This window comes from Paraphaeosphaeria sporulosa (genome assembly GCF_001642045.1).
Source record: "Paraphaeosphaeria sporulosa strain AP3s5-JAC2a unplaced genomic scaffold CC84scaffold_2, whole genome shotgun sequence".
NCBI classification, from domain to species: Eukaryota; Fungi; Ascomycota; class Dothideomycetes; order Pleosporales; family Didymosphaeriaceae; genus Paraphaeosphaeria; species Paraphaeosphaeria sporulosa.
The window spans coordinates 4,787,800-4,804,372 of record NW_017253361.1 but is presented as its reverse complement, the minus strand read 5'-3'; the positions used below and the strand labels follow the sequence as shown (position 1 = coordinate 4,804,372).

At 51.9% G+C, this 16,573-nt stretch overlaps 4 protein-coding genes across 4 annotated transcripts; 1 reads left to right on the top strand and 3 right to left on the bottom strand.

Moving 5' to 3' along the window:
• Nucleotides 1-780: 780 nt before the first annotated feature.
• CC84DRAFT_1214284 (uncharacterized protein) lies at nt 781-1,941 on the bottom strand (the record flags this gene model as incomplete). The annotated part of the gene is made up of 3 exons (XM_018182615.1): nt 781-874; nt 931-1,517; nt 1,564-1,941. The coding sequence occupies 3 exons, from the start codon at nt 1,939-1,941 to the stop codon at nt 781-783; spliced, it is 1,059 nt and encodes a 352-aa protein (XP_018041384.1).
• Nucleotides 1,942-3,379: 1,438 nt separating this feature from the next.
• CC84DRAFT_1081735 (putative histone deacetylase) lies at nt 3,380-5,988 on the bottom strand (the record flags this gene model as incomplete). Its single annotated transcript, XM_018173943.1, has 7 exons — nt 3,380-3,784; nt 3,842-3,963; nt 4,016-4,095; nt 4,144-4,235; nt 4,293-4,388; nt 4,442-4,553; nt 4,601-5,988. 7 exons carry the CDS (start codon nt 5,986-5,988, stop codon nt 3,380-3,382), a joined length of 2,295 nt encoding a protein of 764 aa, XP_018041383.1.
• A 2,591-nt stretch (nt 5,989-8,579) lies between these two features.
• CC84DRAFT_1082743 (glyceraldehyde-3-phosphate dehydrogenase) lies at nt 8,580-9,772 on the bottom strand (the record flags this gene model as incomplete). The annotated part of the gene is made up of 4 exons (XM_018173993.1): nt 8,580-8,782; nt 8,830-9,514; nt 9,585-9,648; nt 9,711-9,772. The coding sequence occupies 4 exons, from the start codon at nt 9,770-9,772 to the stop codon at nt 8,580-8,582; spliced, it is 1,014 nt and encodes a 337-aa protein (XP_018041382.1).
• A 1,557-nt stretch (nt 9,773-11,329) lies between these two features.
• CC84DRAFT_1083277 (COX4-domain-containing protein) lies at nt 11,330-12,129 on the top strand (the record flags this gene model as incomplete). The annotated part of the gene is made up of 3 exons (XM_018174007.1): nt 11,330-11,579; nt 11,761-11,957; nt 12,031-12,129. The coding sequence occupies 3 exons, from the start codon at nt 11,330-11,332 to the stop codon at nt 12,127-12,129; spliced, it is 546 nt and encodes a 181-aa protein (XP_018041381.1).
• Nucleotides 12,130-16,573: the final 4,444 nt, after the last annotated feature.

Here is a 16,573-nt window from a genome sequence, read left to right as displayed (position 1 = left end):
TCACGTAGCACGATTACCTCGATGTTGCTCAGAATAATTAGACTGGACGGCCTCACGGGTCCACAAAACGCGTCCAGACACCGGTTTGGACCCGAGAGTCTCCAGTTTTGCGGGCCGAGGCACTGATTACCTTCGCTGTCATTCGGCTGCCGAATTTACGACTTTAGTACAACAGCAATTTCTTCAGCTGTGCCGAAAAAACATAAGGGTAATCGTGCTATCTCCCGAGCGGGATGAGGGTGGGGGCAAAATGTCCTTGAGATACCAGATCCGAGGGCTCCCCAACCCTACGAACTCAATGGTCGCACTACTGCGAAGTCCAGCTCCGGCTGATGGACTTACTGTAAGACATAGAGTGCCCACGTCTACTCTCTGTCTCACTACAGTTTTCAGACTAACACAACTGTTGCGTTGAGAGCACGAGACTCAAGTGGTGTGCTCGCGTCTATGGCGTCACGCACGCGAAGTCACGCGCACCTGTCAAGAGAATTTACCAGTAGATCCGAGGCGAAGTACATGGCATGAACATCATGTGTCGGCCTTCCCATCTTCCACACAACTACACTGAAGACTATCCGAGTACGTGTCCTGCTCGATCGTATGCAGAAAAATTAGTAGTTCAAGGTCCCTCGACAGCTGATATCGCTCCACCCATAACCATGGGCTGAACCTAGGCACACGCCGACACGCCTCCAGTACTTATGCCAGCCCAAAATGACCAAAGAAGGGTATCCCAAAGAATAAGAAAAAGAAGTAAGAAACATGCCGAGTTGATAACCCTCACCTCGGCGCTTTAAGCGGCGCCTCCAGCTCATGCGAAAACGACTGCTGTCCCGGCGTCGGCGACGCCAATTCATGTTTGACTTCCGCTATCCTGCATTACCATCAGCAAAAGCATCGCGCCTCGAGAAGTGGTTGATGAGAACTCACTGTGTCTGCCCCTGCGTCTGCTGCGGCGACGGATATCCACCATAGTAATTACTATCGGTCGCATTATGCTGCCCGTAAGTTGGCAACGACGATCCGCCCATGCCCGCCTCCACGTGCTGCATATTCGGGCTGAACGGCGCGGGAGCGTACCCCGGCGGGTGTGCAAAGTGGCCATCCGTAGGCGCGGGGGACTTGAGTGTTGATTCGCGGTGTTTGAGAACCTCTTTCAAGCTCTTCGCTCGACCGACGTAGAAGAAAAGTGCTGCGCAGATCGCGAGGAAGGCGAGACCGCCGACGACAATGCCGGCGATGGCTCCGCCTGAGAAAGTGTGGCCGTGTGGGGCGGATGTGGAGGTTGGCGCGGCGGTGGCAGAGGCTTGAAGAGTGCCAGTGGCTTCTGCAGGGATAGGGTCGCCGGGTCTGAGCTGGTAGGAAGCTTCTTTTGCGGAGTCGATCTGCTTTTGAAGGGTCTGTGTGGCGTTGGGGTTGATCACGCCGACCATGTGCTGACCTGTACAGGACTCGGGTGCGGCGCAGTAGTAGAAGATGGGCTCGGTCGAGTTGACAGTGACGTTGTAGTATTGAAGCTTAGTCTTGTTAGTGTTGTTCTTGAACTACTTGGTGAAGACCTACGTGGTTGACGTCGTTTACCCATTGCGTGTCTGACCAAAAGCCCGTTTTGCCCGGGCCGGTGTACTCATATGGCACACAGGCTGATCCAAACTCTGCACGTGCGACTGAATGGTCTGGTGGATAAAACTCGAACGTGACGGTGTCACCAACATTGACATCTTCCAGCGCCGGTGGATCGAATTTGAAGCCTCCCAATCCAGCCTTGACGGTGTGGATTTGCGGCGGTCTGCTTGATGACGATGACGAAGACGTCGAGTTACTGGACGAAGATACCGACAATGAAGACGGCGCTGGGATTGTTTCTTGCATCGATGTAACAGAGTTCGAGGCGGTCGCGGATGTGAACCCCGGGGCTTGACTTTGTGTAGCGGTTGCCATTATTGAGCCCTGTCGAGGATCCGCGTAACGTGAGCTAGATGACTGTTCGACTGCTGGGCCGGAATCTCCTTGTCCAACTTCGGTGTGTATGAAGGGCAATCAATGTTTTGTCCTATTCAAATCTCAGTCGACAATAATCGCGAGCAAAAGGAAAGAATGAGGGGAGCGACCGTCAGGCTGAGAAAAGCTCCTTCTACCCAGCCAACCCAGAGCCGCGTAAATATAGCCCATGCACATGCCCACCCAACATCGCCATGCTCCGACCTCTCATCAGCAAGTCCACTGTGCAGCAAACGTACCTTCCTCTTCTGAAACGTAGTACCGACCATGTTTCCCACACTGTTTGCCCGATGCAACCTAGCTCTTGCACGCCTCCCTATCATCACTCGCTCGCCACTCAAGGAGCAGGCTGACTCCCCGGGAGCTGAACGCTTCTGCCGTGCAAGGACTCCGGCGGGGCTGTCACCCAAAGCTCGCTGTTGCCGTAATCTATGCACATAAATAGGATTAGCTGACGCCAACGCGGGCAAAGATACGAACCTGCATGCTCATCTTTGGGGTCCAATATACGAAAACTGTTTCGAAACGAGGGTCCCAGAGCAGAGGTTCCTGGTAAGCGAAGCGAGGGTGTTCGTGTTCGCAGATATGCTTAAATCCCGAGGCGTGCAGCCGAGCGCTTTCTTCTGTGATTAATGGCGAGATGCAAACAGCAGCAAATGCAGGATACGAGCTAATTGAGATACTGATACGTGGTTGTGACAATGCCCTCGACAGCTATCTCTATCTTTACCGCTCCAAGCATCGGGACTGTTGGTGATGAAGGGTGCACGACAGCACGACTCCGCCTTATCACCCGCTGTTTCAATGCAACGATGGGTATCAGGCCCAGACGTCTACACAACCTCAGCCTTGCCAGCACGCGCGCATACTAGTGGCGGACATCTCGCCATCTGAGGCGTGTTAGATGCTGATGGCCCGCAAATCGTCCTGCCTTACTGTCTTGGCGGCTCACTCAGCCTGCGCTTACGATTTAGCGTGCTGGACCTACGTCTCGTTCAGTGTGTTGCGATGCGATAGTCACACGACCGATAGCATTTCACGCAACAGTATTAAGTGTGGTGTAGGGTCGATGCATTGTGAAAGCGGTTGAGTATCTCGCGAGGCTTAGCAGGCGGGGCGACCTATCAAACTTAACCCGTAGCTGCGCTCCCATATCCGTGGAAAGTGCCACCCCTAGCAAATGCGACATGAACAATCAAACAGGCATCGATCAACTGCTCAAACTACATAGAAGCTCCAAGGAGCCTAGGAGTAGAGCACGCAATAAGACTCTCCCAGCGCCCCGCAATGCACAAAGCACGAAGAAAAAGAGAAATCGATACCAAGCAAACCCCTAAACGGACCGTCCACACCTGTCTTCCTCACCATCGTCAACACCTCAGCCTCGTCCAAAACCCTGCCTCAGTGGACTTCCTGGCGCAGTCGGGCTAAGAGTCCCCATGCGACTGTTAGGTAGAGTGAATATGGCCATCGGCGGCATCCGTGCATCGCCATGACCGTTCTTCGTGGGAGGCACGCTGCCGGGAGATCGGATGCCCATGGGTAGAGGAGGGCTTCGCAAAGGCTGCTGGATGTTTTCTTCGACACTGGTGTCGTCCCCAGGGTCGACATACGCTTCCTTCTTCTCGAGAAGATACTGTTGCACTTCTTCTTTGTGCTCCGCAAGCATGTCGTCGATTGTAGTGTGCTCAGAGCGGATTAGCTTGCCCCATTTTTTGCGAGGCTTGCGCGCGCGGTTGGGATCCCAGCAGAGATGGTTATTTTGGACGAAAAGCTTGGAGTGCTGAGAAGTTGTCGTCAGCTTGTGTGCGCCTGAACTCATTACATGACTTTGACTCACTGTGTAGTACCAGTCGGCAACGGCGATGCTGTCGTCAGTCGCTCGTTTGATTGACTGGAGAGAAGTATCTGCGACGAAGGCAATGACGCCTTCAACGACGCCATTATCATCGGTGCATGCTTCTATCTCAGTCGTTAACAGCTGAATAGGTGGCTGTATAAATGTCGCGCCTACCATTGTTGCCCAGCAAGTCTATCAACCCTATATACGCCGATCCAATGCCCAGGAAGAATACTTGCGTCGCTTGATGGGGCCTACGATAGCATTAGCGAGGCCCTATGGTGCGACAGTATGTGCCCTACTCGATATAGTTCTCCCATATATATGCAGCAAGCTGCTTGGTCTTATCTGCTCGTTCTTCATAGGTGTCCGCGTGGACGTACTCCCCATCGTCCTAACGAAAATCAGTTCAAAGTACACTACTACAGTTCAAGAAGGAGAGAAGACGTACTTCTGGGATAGGCTCTACCTTCGGGACGTTTACATCAATGACCTCGAAACCGTTCTTAATGGCCCATCCGACGTAGTCCTTTTCAACAACATCAGCCTTTGGGGTCTTGGTCAGCAGCCATATAACGCAGCCTGTACAGATCTACGTACCAGCCACATGTTGTGGAGCTCTGTCTTGCCGGTAACTGGATCTGGGCACAAAGTAAGATTTGGGGGGTCGTGAAAAATAACCAACAATGGGTGCTTGTCCATGAAATTTCGTCTAATATAATCAGTAGGTGCTTTGTTGAACGATATGCCAATACTTACGTAGCTACCACATTGTGCTCAAATGTTTCCCTCAAATCATCCCTGATAATTTGGAGAGGTGCCATACAGTGTTCCTGTGCCATGTTCAAGCTTTGGAATTTTCTTAAAACTTCGTGCAACCGTGTCGTTGACGAAAAGGCTGGTGTCGCTGGGCCGATATGCTTAGGGTACATGCATTTCCAAAACTTTGACTGTGCTCGCTTGACCTGTTCGACAGTTCGGACTGCAGACTCATTAGGGTCCAGATCAGCCGCCAGACGATCTGGGGGTTGTAACATGAGCGTCCTGGTAACTGCAAGAGCGGACCGGGAAATGGATCTTAGGTTATAGCCGCCTTCGAGACAAACAGCCATCTTTCCTTGCGCAACTCGCATGAGCATGTGCGTCATATGGGCGTAGCCGGCAGGAGTGACCTCACATCCTCCCAGTGCGTCCCCTTCTGCAGCATCAAATCCCGCAGATATAATAACGAGATCCGGGTCAAACTCCGACACTATCGGTATGACTACCTGCTGAAAGGCATAGATGTATTCAGCATCGCCCATGCCGTGATCTTCCCATGGAATATTGACATTGCGCCCTAGACCAGGTCCTTCGCCACAGTATGTGAGGTCGGCATCTGGATTACCTGGGTAGAACGATCCACCTTTGAACACATGAAGAGATATGTAGAGCACGTTCGGATCGTCATAGAAGGCATGCTGGATACCGTTGCCGTGATGGACATCCCAGTCTAAGATGATGATCTTGCGACAAGTTTCTGGAAAATCATTCTGACATACTCGTGCAGCAATGGGCACATTGTTGAATATGCAGAATCCCGAGGGTTCCGTGCTTTCTGCGTGATGTCCTGGTGGTCGTATGATTGCAATAGCGTTTCGAACGTGCCCCATGACGACAGCTCTACAAGCCTCGATTGCGCCCCCTGCGGCTAATAAAGCGCTATCGAATGTAGAGTTGTTGAAGTATATTGAGTCCATCTCGCGATACAGAGCTTGAAGTTCCAGGGGCGTTTTGTTTTGTAATGCCTCGACAAACAGGTAGTGCTCAGGGGTATGTATGAGGCAAATCTCTGCCTTCGTGGCGTGTCGAGTATGGATCCTCCAGCATTTGCTGTCGTTAGAAACATCGTCCTCGTCGTCCGAGTCGATAGATTCTCGCACCAAGCCAGCTTCCCGAATTTCATGGAAAATCGCATATATCCGGCGGGGATCTTCTGGGTGGATATCATCAGGGTTGATGTTGAGGCTCTCATCCTCAGCGTGAAATCTCATACGATCATCATAAACCAAGCCAGTCCTGCTAGATGGGTACGGGAGCGGTTTGAACTTCGGTGGCGGCGGCACCCGCACCTCAACGCGGGCGGCTGTTGCAGGTATAGTGTCCATTGAATCCAGATCGGTTGGATCCGGGTTTTCTAAGCGCCGAACTCGGCTTAAGAGGCCAGGAGAGTTGCTCGAGTAATCATGATCGGCCAAAGGCTTCCTAGCGGGAGAGCTATTGAGTGGGTGTCCGAGCCCGTGGAAGGGAAGCACTGGTGAAAGAAGGTCCGGTGAAGTGGCGTGGAACAAGAGCTTCGAAGGATTGACGGTTGCAGAATGGTCTCCATTGCCTTGCTCTATGGATTCCATGGCATGATCCTCATCCGAAAGGACAATGGTGTCCTCGTCTACCATGGCCATGGTCGAAGACGGCGCGGTAGCCTTGTTACTCACCAGAAGTACTCGAGACCCTGAGTCGTTGATCAGCATATGAACCATGTTGAGTTGTGGTTAGTTAGTGCTGGGGAAATATGTGCGATGCCAGGGTCATAGGGGAAGCATGATGCGTGTCAACACCATATAGCGCAGGTATAGGGCATCAAATGGCCGATAAAAAATCTCACGATGAAGCAAGCTGAGACCATACAAGCTGGCTTGTAGCATTGAAGGTAGGAAGTAAAAAGACGTATGAAAGGGAAGAGTGAGCGTAGACCGCACAGTACCAGGGTGTCAAGCTTTGTACTCCTCACCATAATGTGGTCTGAAGATACTCGCAAGTGAGCATGAGAACTAAAGATCCCGTGTTGTACACAGGGGAACGATCCCGTGTTGTACACAGGGGAACAAAGCCATGCCAGCTCCATAGGAACGCGTGCGAATGGACAAGGAATTCATAATGCGGCGGACATGATAACAGAGCGGACACACGGAGCTGAAGCAGCCCGCCGTTTCGTGTAACAGGCAAAGTAAATAGAAGAATTTTAACTTACTTGATCAAAACGCAATCATGTTCCAACGGCTTGCACTATCTTGTAAGATTGCTTGCGCGCCAACCGATGGAGCGAATCGCGCGCAACGAGTCTGCGCAGTCCAAGCACAGGTTGTTGGTGATGATAATGCAGGACGGTGGCTGATTTTGTCCTGTTTCCCAGCTCTTAAAAGTTGCGGCCGTTACAACTGCGACAGTACAAGGTCGAAACGTGGACTAGAGGCAATCCCGTGATGCGGAAGGTCGGTTGTCCGTATGAACGCCGCGCGACGCCCTTCGTCTGGTGTGGTCGTTTGATGCTTTGTAGCTTCAGGATGATGAGGTAAGATAGAGTAACAGCCCGCGATTGTAGACTAATGCAAGCGATCTCAACCCTGGATGAGGGATGTTAACGAGATGGTCGCGCATGAACGCTGCGAATGGAGAGCGCCAAGCTTTTGGTACGCTAGACCCTTCCAAGTATGGTGACTTCCTTTCTCGATAACATACTGTATAAGGGCAAATCCTTGGTTGTCTTTCATACAACGCGCCGGAAACGACAAGGGCTCCGCACAAATGTGAAGAGAGCTCATGACACCTATGGCGGCCATGATACATGAGCTGCAAAATCTATCTTTTGCTCCCACTTGGCCATATCGGTGTATATTGTAGTCACGGCTTCTCTATGTCTTTGAGAGATCGATAATTGCAGTAAGGCGCTTAAGGAAATCTTAGTTTTGGAGCAATACCATTGATCCGGGAGACAGTGTAGGCAACTGTCCAGATGCTATTATAGACCATTGACATACGCAGTTCAAGATTTCTTGGCACCAAGCCGCAACAACCTGTTTTCACCAAACTCCACCAAAGCCATACTACGGACGGTGGATATCTTCTTTAATCATGCGCTTGTAAACATATAGCTGATTAGGAGTTGGGTAGCTACGAGACAGGGAACTCTATGCACGATTCAATTAAATAAAACCTGGGAATTGCATGCTCGTTGGCCCCGTTAGGTGTTATACGCAAACCAACCGCAACACAACGTCGGCGCCTCCCACCAAGGCTCGAGTAACCCTAACCATAATGATCTCCAGCACCGACCATGCCCCAAGAATCGACCCCAACCTAAACGTACATTCGCCCAGGCAGCTACCGTACGCGCCTAAACCCGTCTTCCTTCCGAAACTTCCCGTACCTTCGGCCCAAAGGCTAGCAGCGGATGTACATTCCCAGCCACGCTCCGCATGTTCACGAGCGTACCTCGGTGCGACGCGACGTACCTGCCGTCATGTACACGCTAGAGAAGTACGACGGGAGGTTTTGCGGGTCATGCGGAGGTGGCTGGGGTGCGTTGTGATGTGGAGGAGGGGAGAGAGTGCCAAGACATTTGAAAGGGATTGGAAGCGGAAGGGACGAAATGAAATGCGACCATAATAATAAGGGACGACTTCGAGTGACGAGTGCAAAATGGTGATGCGCTCGAGAGAAGGAGCTACGATGCTACACTTCGGGAAGGCACGCGAATATGAAAGGGAAGATAGCTCCAGTTGCGCTCATCTAGGTACTGAGGTATTCACGCTTCGAAAATACAGCACGCAACGTAGTTTGCGGAGAATTATTGCATTTCATCATGGCTACCGTGTGGCATAATCATTCATGTTTTGTACCAAAGAAACCCGCTTTCGCCAACCAGTATGGCGTTCATTCAATCCTACAATTTTGAATATTCCCGGCTCCGACCTGATTCCTAAGCGTTGCCATCAATCTTGGCAATGTAAACCAGGAGGTCGAGAACACGGCGGGAGTAGCCCCACTCGTTGTCGTACCAGGAGACGAGCTTGACGAAGTTCTTGTTGAGGGAAATACCGGCCTTGGCGTCGAAGATGGAGGAGCGGTTGTCGCCGTTAAGGTCGGTGGAGACAATATCGTCCTCGGTGTAGCCGAGTATGCCTGGTGCGATTAGCCAAATTACTTCAGAAATGCGTGGTTCCACTCACCCTTGAGGCTGCCCTCGGAAGCTTCCTTGATGGCCTCCTTGATCTCGTCGTAGGTGGCACCCTTCTCGATGCGGACGGTCAAGTCGACGACGGAGACGTTGGAGGTGGGGACACGCATGGACATGCCGGTGAGCTTGCCGTTGAGGTCAGGAATGACCTTGCCGACAGCCTTGGCGGCACCAGTGCTGCTGGGAATGATGTTCTGAGCAGCGGTGCGGCCACCACGCCAGTCCTTGGCGGACGGGCCGTCAACGACCTTCTGGGTGGCGGTGTAGGAGTGGACGGTGGTCATCAAACCCTCAATAATGGTGAACTTGTCGTGAATGACCTTGGCGAGCGGGGCCAAGCAGTTGGTGGTGCAGGACGCGTTGGAGAGCACGTCGATGTCGGACTTGTAGGTCTCGTTGTTGACGCCCATGACGAACATGGGGGCATCGGCGGAAGGAGCAGAGATGACAACCTTCTTGGCTCCACCCTTCAAGTGAAGGCCAGCCTTGTCCTTGGTGGTGAAGACACCGGTGGACTCGACGACGTAGTAGGCGCCCGTCTCGCTCCAGGGAATCTGGGCGGGGTCCTTCTCTGTGTAGAATTTGACGGTCTTGCCGTTGACCTTGAGGTTGTTGCCGTCGACCTCGATGGTGCCCTTGAACTGGCCGTGGGTGCTATCATATCGGAGCATGTAGGCCTGCGCTGCTGTCAGTGTCTGCACAGATTCCGTATATCATCGTGTTCGCGACGAAAAAGGAACTGCTTACAGCGTAGTGGGGCTCGATGAAGGGGTCGTTGACGGCGACGATGTCAACGTCGTTGTGCTCGACGCTGCGCAGCAGTGTTAGTTGTGTACCAAAAGCAAGCACAGGCGGGTGGGGTGAGCAACTCACGCATTGCGGAAGACAATGCGACCAATGCGACCGAAGCCGTTGATTCCGACCTTGACGACCATTGTGCTATGTGTATGGGGCGTGAGAGAGAAAGGTGTGTGTGTTGGGAGAAAGGTTTGCGGTGATGGAGGGGGACTGAATCTGAAGGAGGGGCACTTGTTGGCTCTAAATAGCGTCCACCGGGTCCACGCAACGTCACGAGTTTTGCTCCCAAAACAAACTCTCTTTACCATGCGTTTCTGCAATGATAACTGCGGCGTCCGAGCGCCCAATAGAAACTTCTGCCATTGCCCTGCCCCGTTACCCGCACGCGGCCGGCAACCCTGAGGTAAAACAGCTGCTCCTACCTCGGGCGTGTGGTGCCATCACCATGGACACATCACCGGAATCGGCGGACGGCGGGACTCGGCCCTCATCTGGGTTTACAAAGCATGCTCGCCCGTATACAGACAGCCGTGAAGCTCTCGGAGAAGTCTTCTACAGCCCGCGTTATGGCTCTCGTCTCACGCTGCAGACTGCCGTGGATGTATGATATGCCAACACTTCGCTTCTGCATGCCTCGCCGTCTACAAACAGGCCCGCATTCCCTTGTTCCAAAAACCACTCATTGTGTAATCTCGTCCTCTCGGCGCCGCGGGAGATGCGTCAAGCAGGCGACCGCACATGTCTCAGCAGCATTGGTCATGGGCAGGCTCACTTTGCTGAGACGCGGTGTGATAAGAATATGACAGTGTGGTATTATGCAGCAGCGGAGCGCGGGGAGGCGAGTCTTTGTGTAACGTGCCAACAGGCGGGTACCGCCACGGCCAGCCAACACCCACCAGATGGAACTGTAGAGAGGAGCCGCAGGTGTTGAGGACGGCGCGCCATGAGGCGTCTGGCGTGTCCGCGTCCGCGGACGAGACTAAGCAGCGATTAGCTAAAAAGCACTTTGGAGCCCACCTTCTGTGCCACGCCGGCGGGCGTCCAGAGCTCAAAGTACCTGCATGCGACAGCGAGGGGCAGGGAAAAAATGTCAGTCTCCAAACGGAAGCTTCGTAGGGCTGAGGAAGCTCGAGCGCGCACTGTGGCCGCTCGCGATAGCCGGTGGCCCGTCGAGAGCCGGCCCGATCGCACACAGACAAGGTCGACGCTGCTGGGAGCTTGGAGGTCTACCATGCAATGATTGATGTTTTGGCCTCGAGGGTGCACAGTGCCTGTATGGCAGGTACTACCGGCCGTCCCGGTGTGAGGCGAGAAAGAGCTCCTGTGGTTGCAGGTGTCGGCTGCAACACGGACGGGCCTCGCATCTTCGCATCGCGCAGGAGGACAGTAAAACTGTACCACTGTATTCAAAGAGTCTACCCGCAGCTCTACTGCCCACATTGGCGCGCTCAAAGCTCTGCTCATAATGCTGTGCTGTGACATCGACAAGCTGTCGCGGTGGTCCAATCAGGAGCTGACTGATCATCGTACCACCGCCAAGCTTCTGCTGCCGCAAAACCTCACGTCCAGTCCCCTGGTCCCACCGTCATCACCACCACCACCAACGCAACCCATTGGCGATAGAGCTTCCCTCGACGGGAATCAGCTTCCTTTCCTTTCGTAATATAGCACCAATCTCCACTCTACCCGCCGCCATGCTCGCCTCCTCCGTCGCCCGGGCCTCGAGGAGCTCCATGGTCCCAGCGACACGTCAAGCTATCCGCGCCGCGCCCGCCGTGTGCCTCCAGACCCGCCAGGCACACGCCATCTCCAACCCGACCCTCGCCAACATCGAGAAGCGATGGGAGGACATGCCCCCTCAGGAGCAGGCTGACCTGTGGATGTCGCTTCGTGACCGCATGAAGGTGGACTGGAAGGAGATGACGCTCCAGGAGAAGAAGGCCGGTGCGTACACTCCTCAATTTCTCTCAATCGGGCATTGGAGTCGGCATGAATCGCTGGAACAGGTGGAACGGCAGCCTGGACAATATCGCGATCTCCGGTTACGTGCCGAGGGACTTTGTGCCGGCCTGGGCCAGGCACCTCGACTGCCTACAGACACCTGATACTGACTTCATTTGCACAGCATACTACATCGCTTTCGGTCCCCACGGCCCCCGCCGACCCCCGCCCCCGGATGAGGGCCGCAAGGTCTTCTTCCTCGCTGCCGGTGTCATCGCTGCTGCCGTTGGTGTCTTCTCCATCACCCGTCTCTTCGCCAACCCCGTACGACCGCGCACCATGACCAAGGAGTGGCAGGAGGCTACCGAGGAGTACATGAAGGTACGTTGGGCGTGCGCGATAAGCGCGCCGTTGCTTTTTCCACGCGAATCCGCGCTGATACCAACCCATACAGGCACAAGGAACCGAGCCCATTACGTTCAAGCCCGGCATGATGGTCCAGAGCAAGTCGGAGAAACACCTCCCCGCGCGCGAGAAGCTCAACGACGAGTAAACGTTGTACGGCATGATTGCGTCATACAAACACTACCAACACCTATACCTCTTTTCCTTGGGTCGACTTTCCGTTTGGTACTGTTTGTGTGCTATACATCGAATCAAGAGGGCTGCGAGCTCGGGGGAAAAGAGCCGCCGCTGGGCTGGCACTGTGTCATTAGTCCGCCTGTGTACAGAATCTTAGACGCTTTCCAGTTTTGCTTATCCTTATGTGCGTTGTGCGCTACTGCTCCGATCTCCCTTTACGCGGCAGATGGCCAGTGTACCAATAGCAGTGCTATGCTCTCCAATCTACGGGCTCTACCCTCTTTCAAGTCGACGTTTGCATGCGAGTGATAGGCTAACGTGCGCATGAGCCCAGAGGTGGGCAGTAATACGTAACAAGACATTCACCGACGCAAAGTAAACCTCAAGCAACAACTCATAGTGACACTGACGAACCGCATCTTTATGACCACATAACCTCTCGTATGTTAATCCGCTCAAACCTGCTCACAAACCTACGCATAGCGTCATTGGAGGATTCAGAAGCGTGATAAGGTGGAAAACCGCCTACGAGTCTAAGGCGTCGGTCCTCTGAAGATGGTTGAGTAGGAAGTGGGACATATAAGTGCTGCTGGGTTGGAGTGAGGATCATCCTTACACTACGCTGGCTTGGGCTTGGGGACTAAGAATCAAACAAGCGTGGGGTGTTGGGGGTTGTTTAAAACGGCTGGTACAGCTTCAACATGGAGAGGTGGTCTAAGATCCCTGCATCAAGGAATTGAAGGGTGCTGTCTTCTTCGTGAACCCGAGGCTGGCATATGTACTATTGTCTGGCCAACTGGTCATGTTCCTTCGCACGACACCTTGGCTGGACTTGGGGACCAAAAGTTTCTGCAGTGAGCACGTATGGGGGAGTGTTCAAACACGGACGACGCACGGCCATATTTGGGAGGTGGTTTAACGAAAAGTGTGCGTGGGTGATGGCCCCTGTGCTCCTCCTCCCACAGCATCCTACCACCTGAATGCATGTCGCTGCTAGACCTACCGAACTGGATCTTCACTACTTCTTCGTAGGTTTTGGGGACTAAAAGTACGCAACCTACCTGTTTATAGGAAGAATTCAAAGAAGGAACGATAAAGCTGCTGTTCTCTCCGTCCACCACGCGGGTATATATACCGCTTTCTGACTGTTAACTTTGACTAAAATTAGCCTGACGGCGTCTTTATTGGAGAATTTGAAAAAGACCGACCCACCCAAGACATGTGGGAAGTGGTCTAAAATGAGCAATAAGCGAAGGCATTGTCGCTGGGCTCTTTGTCTGCCATAAAGCTATATGGACCGCCCGTCGACCTGCTGGACTTTTTCCCCACGCTGGACGATGTTCAAGAGCGACCAAAATCGATCTGACGGTGTGACCATGGGAAGATTTAAAAATATTAGAACTGCATGACTACATGTGAGAGAGAACTAGTCTAGAAAGAGTAGTCGTCTGCGCTGGTCCATTGTGTCTGCCCGCAGGTATATATACCGCTCGTCCACTTTCTAGACTTGTTCTCCGCATCAGACCTGCTACGACCTTGACGGGCCGACAAACATTAAAAAGCTGAATTGTTCATGGTAGAATTCAGAAGCAATCACTACAAAAGGACATGTGTGGGAAGAGGATAAAAAATATACCCGCCCCCACTATATGGTTGCTGGGCCCTTGATCGGCGACGCAACAATGTGTACCGTGTTGGGCGTGAAGGACTTTTTATTTGCAGTAACTGACAATGAGGGCCAAAAATATCATAGACTGATATGCATGAGAAGGTGTTCAGAAACTTCCTCGGGAAAACGCGATGGGGAGGTCATCTCAACACTATGCAAAGCCAACGCCGTGGCCGTTGTGCTCTGCGGTCCCCTCCACTTCTAAATTATCCCTCGATATTTCTCGACGAAAAAGACGAAGAAGGGACCATGATGGGAGAGTGTCTAGGGAGCAAGTGTATACACAGTCTTGAGAAAGTGGTCTAGAAACTCGCCCTGGACACTACCATTCTCACTGTGCCTACTGTCCGGGGCCACTCTCGACCGTCTTCGACTATGGCTTGAATTACAAGCACGGTCCAGTGGAGTCGTGGGATTTTGTTCAAAAAGGGAGATGCTCAACCACAGGAAGATGGTCCCAAAAGCATGAAACCCAGCGAAATGGGTGCTGTGGTAGCCAGTATGTCATTCCAAGACAAACTCAACGCGCTGCATGTGTCTGGAACTTTGCCTGGTCTGCGTGGCTCTCGCTTTTTTTCACCGACGGACTAAACTCATCAACCGGTGGAAAAATCCAAAAATGACGAGTACGTAAGTTGTGGGCATTGTGCTGGTCAGAATTCACTACGCTCCTGGCGCATGATCGCGTTTCTTTCCTTCACTCTCAAGCCCACGGAAATAAAAAGGCGCTGGCCTGAATGTATTTGTCGTACAGTACTATTACGCTCTCTGAAGCCACTTCGGCCTGACGGTGGATGTATAAAACTCTGCCCGGAGAATGAAATTTTCTTCTCCTCACATCCGAGGATATTCCACTTCTTACGACTAAAATGGGCGAATATCAAGAACATGAGAGTGTTGAGAATCTCCCACACATTCACGACATGTGAGCCGAGGTAGTGTAAAACACAATTACAATAAAATCATGGCCGCAGGAGCATGCTCTTCTCCGATTACTCAAAACACGGTGATGCCCGTGTAGGCGTTAGGCGTCATGTTTGTAGCCAGCCCGAACATACTCTAGCGTGGCGGTGGGACATATCAACACCTTCTGGGTTTATGTAGTCTCGCTCTTCACATCTTCTTAGGGTCCTCACATTTGAAAAAAAAAAAATTCCAATAAACTCATGTGATGTTTTGAGAATCCCCCAAAATCTAGAGTGTGGGTTGGAGAAGGTCGAAAATGCCCTACTGGTCGGCGCTGGAGCTCGTCCTTGGTCCACAACTAAGGAAACGAGCACGCTACCTTATGTGCCTGGCGCTGAGCTTGCAGACTGCGTTTATGACGAATTCATTTACTTCTAATCTATGTTGACTGCTCGTAATTTCAAATCGCGCGATGAGCCCTTGATGTCTCGAGTGCAGTGATCTCGGTCATTGTACTGTTGGCACTCGTTTTTATTCCAAAGGTTCCCTCTCACAAGGGTGAAACAAAGGAATAAACTATCTCAAAGAAGGCTTCTGGTGATGCTATGGGGTTTGAATCGAAATTCCTTTCAGACTCTTGGCGTACGTGGTGGTTTGGCCAGAAGACGAAGGACTTCTCCACATTGCATCCGCAGATTCTTTATTTTTTTTAATCTTTTGAACTTTTTCGTATCAGTGCACGAAAATGCTCTAGAATCAATTGACGAAGTCTCATGGATGTACTCTGGCGGGTTCACTAGAACTGGAGGATGCCGGCGAGCATGAGGAAAGTGGTTGAACTACAGACACTTCCACTTCATGGTCCGGTAGTTCAGTTGAGGATTCAGTGATATTGGGGATGGTGTTCCTTTGTTCCGCTAGTCACTACAACTTATGCCCATTGCGGTTGTTCGTGCTTACCGTAGTACCCAGCATACTCTGTGCTCCCGACTATCTGGACAGGCCCAATACTATAGTATACTAAAAATTGGGCTTTCAATCTGAAATAGACCAAATAATATCACAGAGTTCTCTAAAATTTATAGATGAGGGGCTCCATGGGTAGTCTCTAAAATATCCTCGCTGCCTCAGCATGGACCGAAAGCCGCTACTCTCACCGAACATCTTGAACGCGACACTAAGTCAAAACTAACACAAGACATGAGGCCTGGAAGTTACAGCAGGGGACCCTGAATTGATGTTCCGGGGGCTGACAAAAGTTACATTTCGGACATGACCAACAGCATCCGCGGCCGACAATGGTGCGTAACACCGCCGCAAGATGCAGACTGTCAGCTGCGCTCGTGCAGGATATATAAGTCGAGCATAGCCGCGGCCGGTGGATCCCACGGACTTAAGTTCAGCGGGCGGAAGCTTGAGTCTGGAGTTGGGTGGCGGTGGCGACAAAATTAAGAGACACTTGATTATGTCTAGGTAGTCATACAATTTAGTGGACTAAAATTCGCCAAATTTGATGTCCTGAAGGATTTGGACAAAATTAGGATGGAATGCGTTTGTCGTCAAGGACGCTTCATCTTCTGGGGCAACTAAGATAGTACGTTTCTGTTGGGTCTCTGGACTCTAAGCAATTCATGAAACATCTCAAACGTTCTTAATTTTCCTAACTATTCTATCCCGCCTTGTAAACCCAGTCCAAGATGTAGTAAACACTATTAGCTGAAGGAAGAGCTGTTTCGAGTCATTGTGCTAATATATATATATATATATATATATTCAGAGAACTGGATGAGAAAATCATAGTAAAAAATTTGCTCTCATTTCTCGTTTAATGACTCTTCTG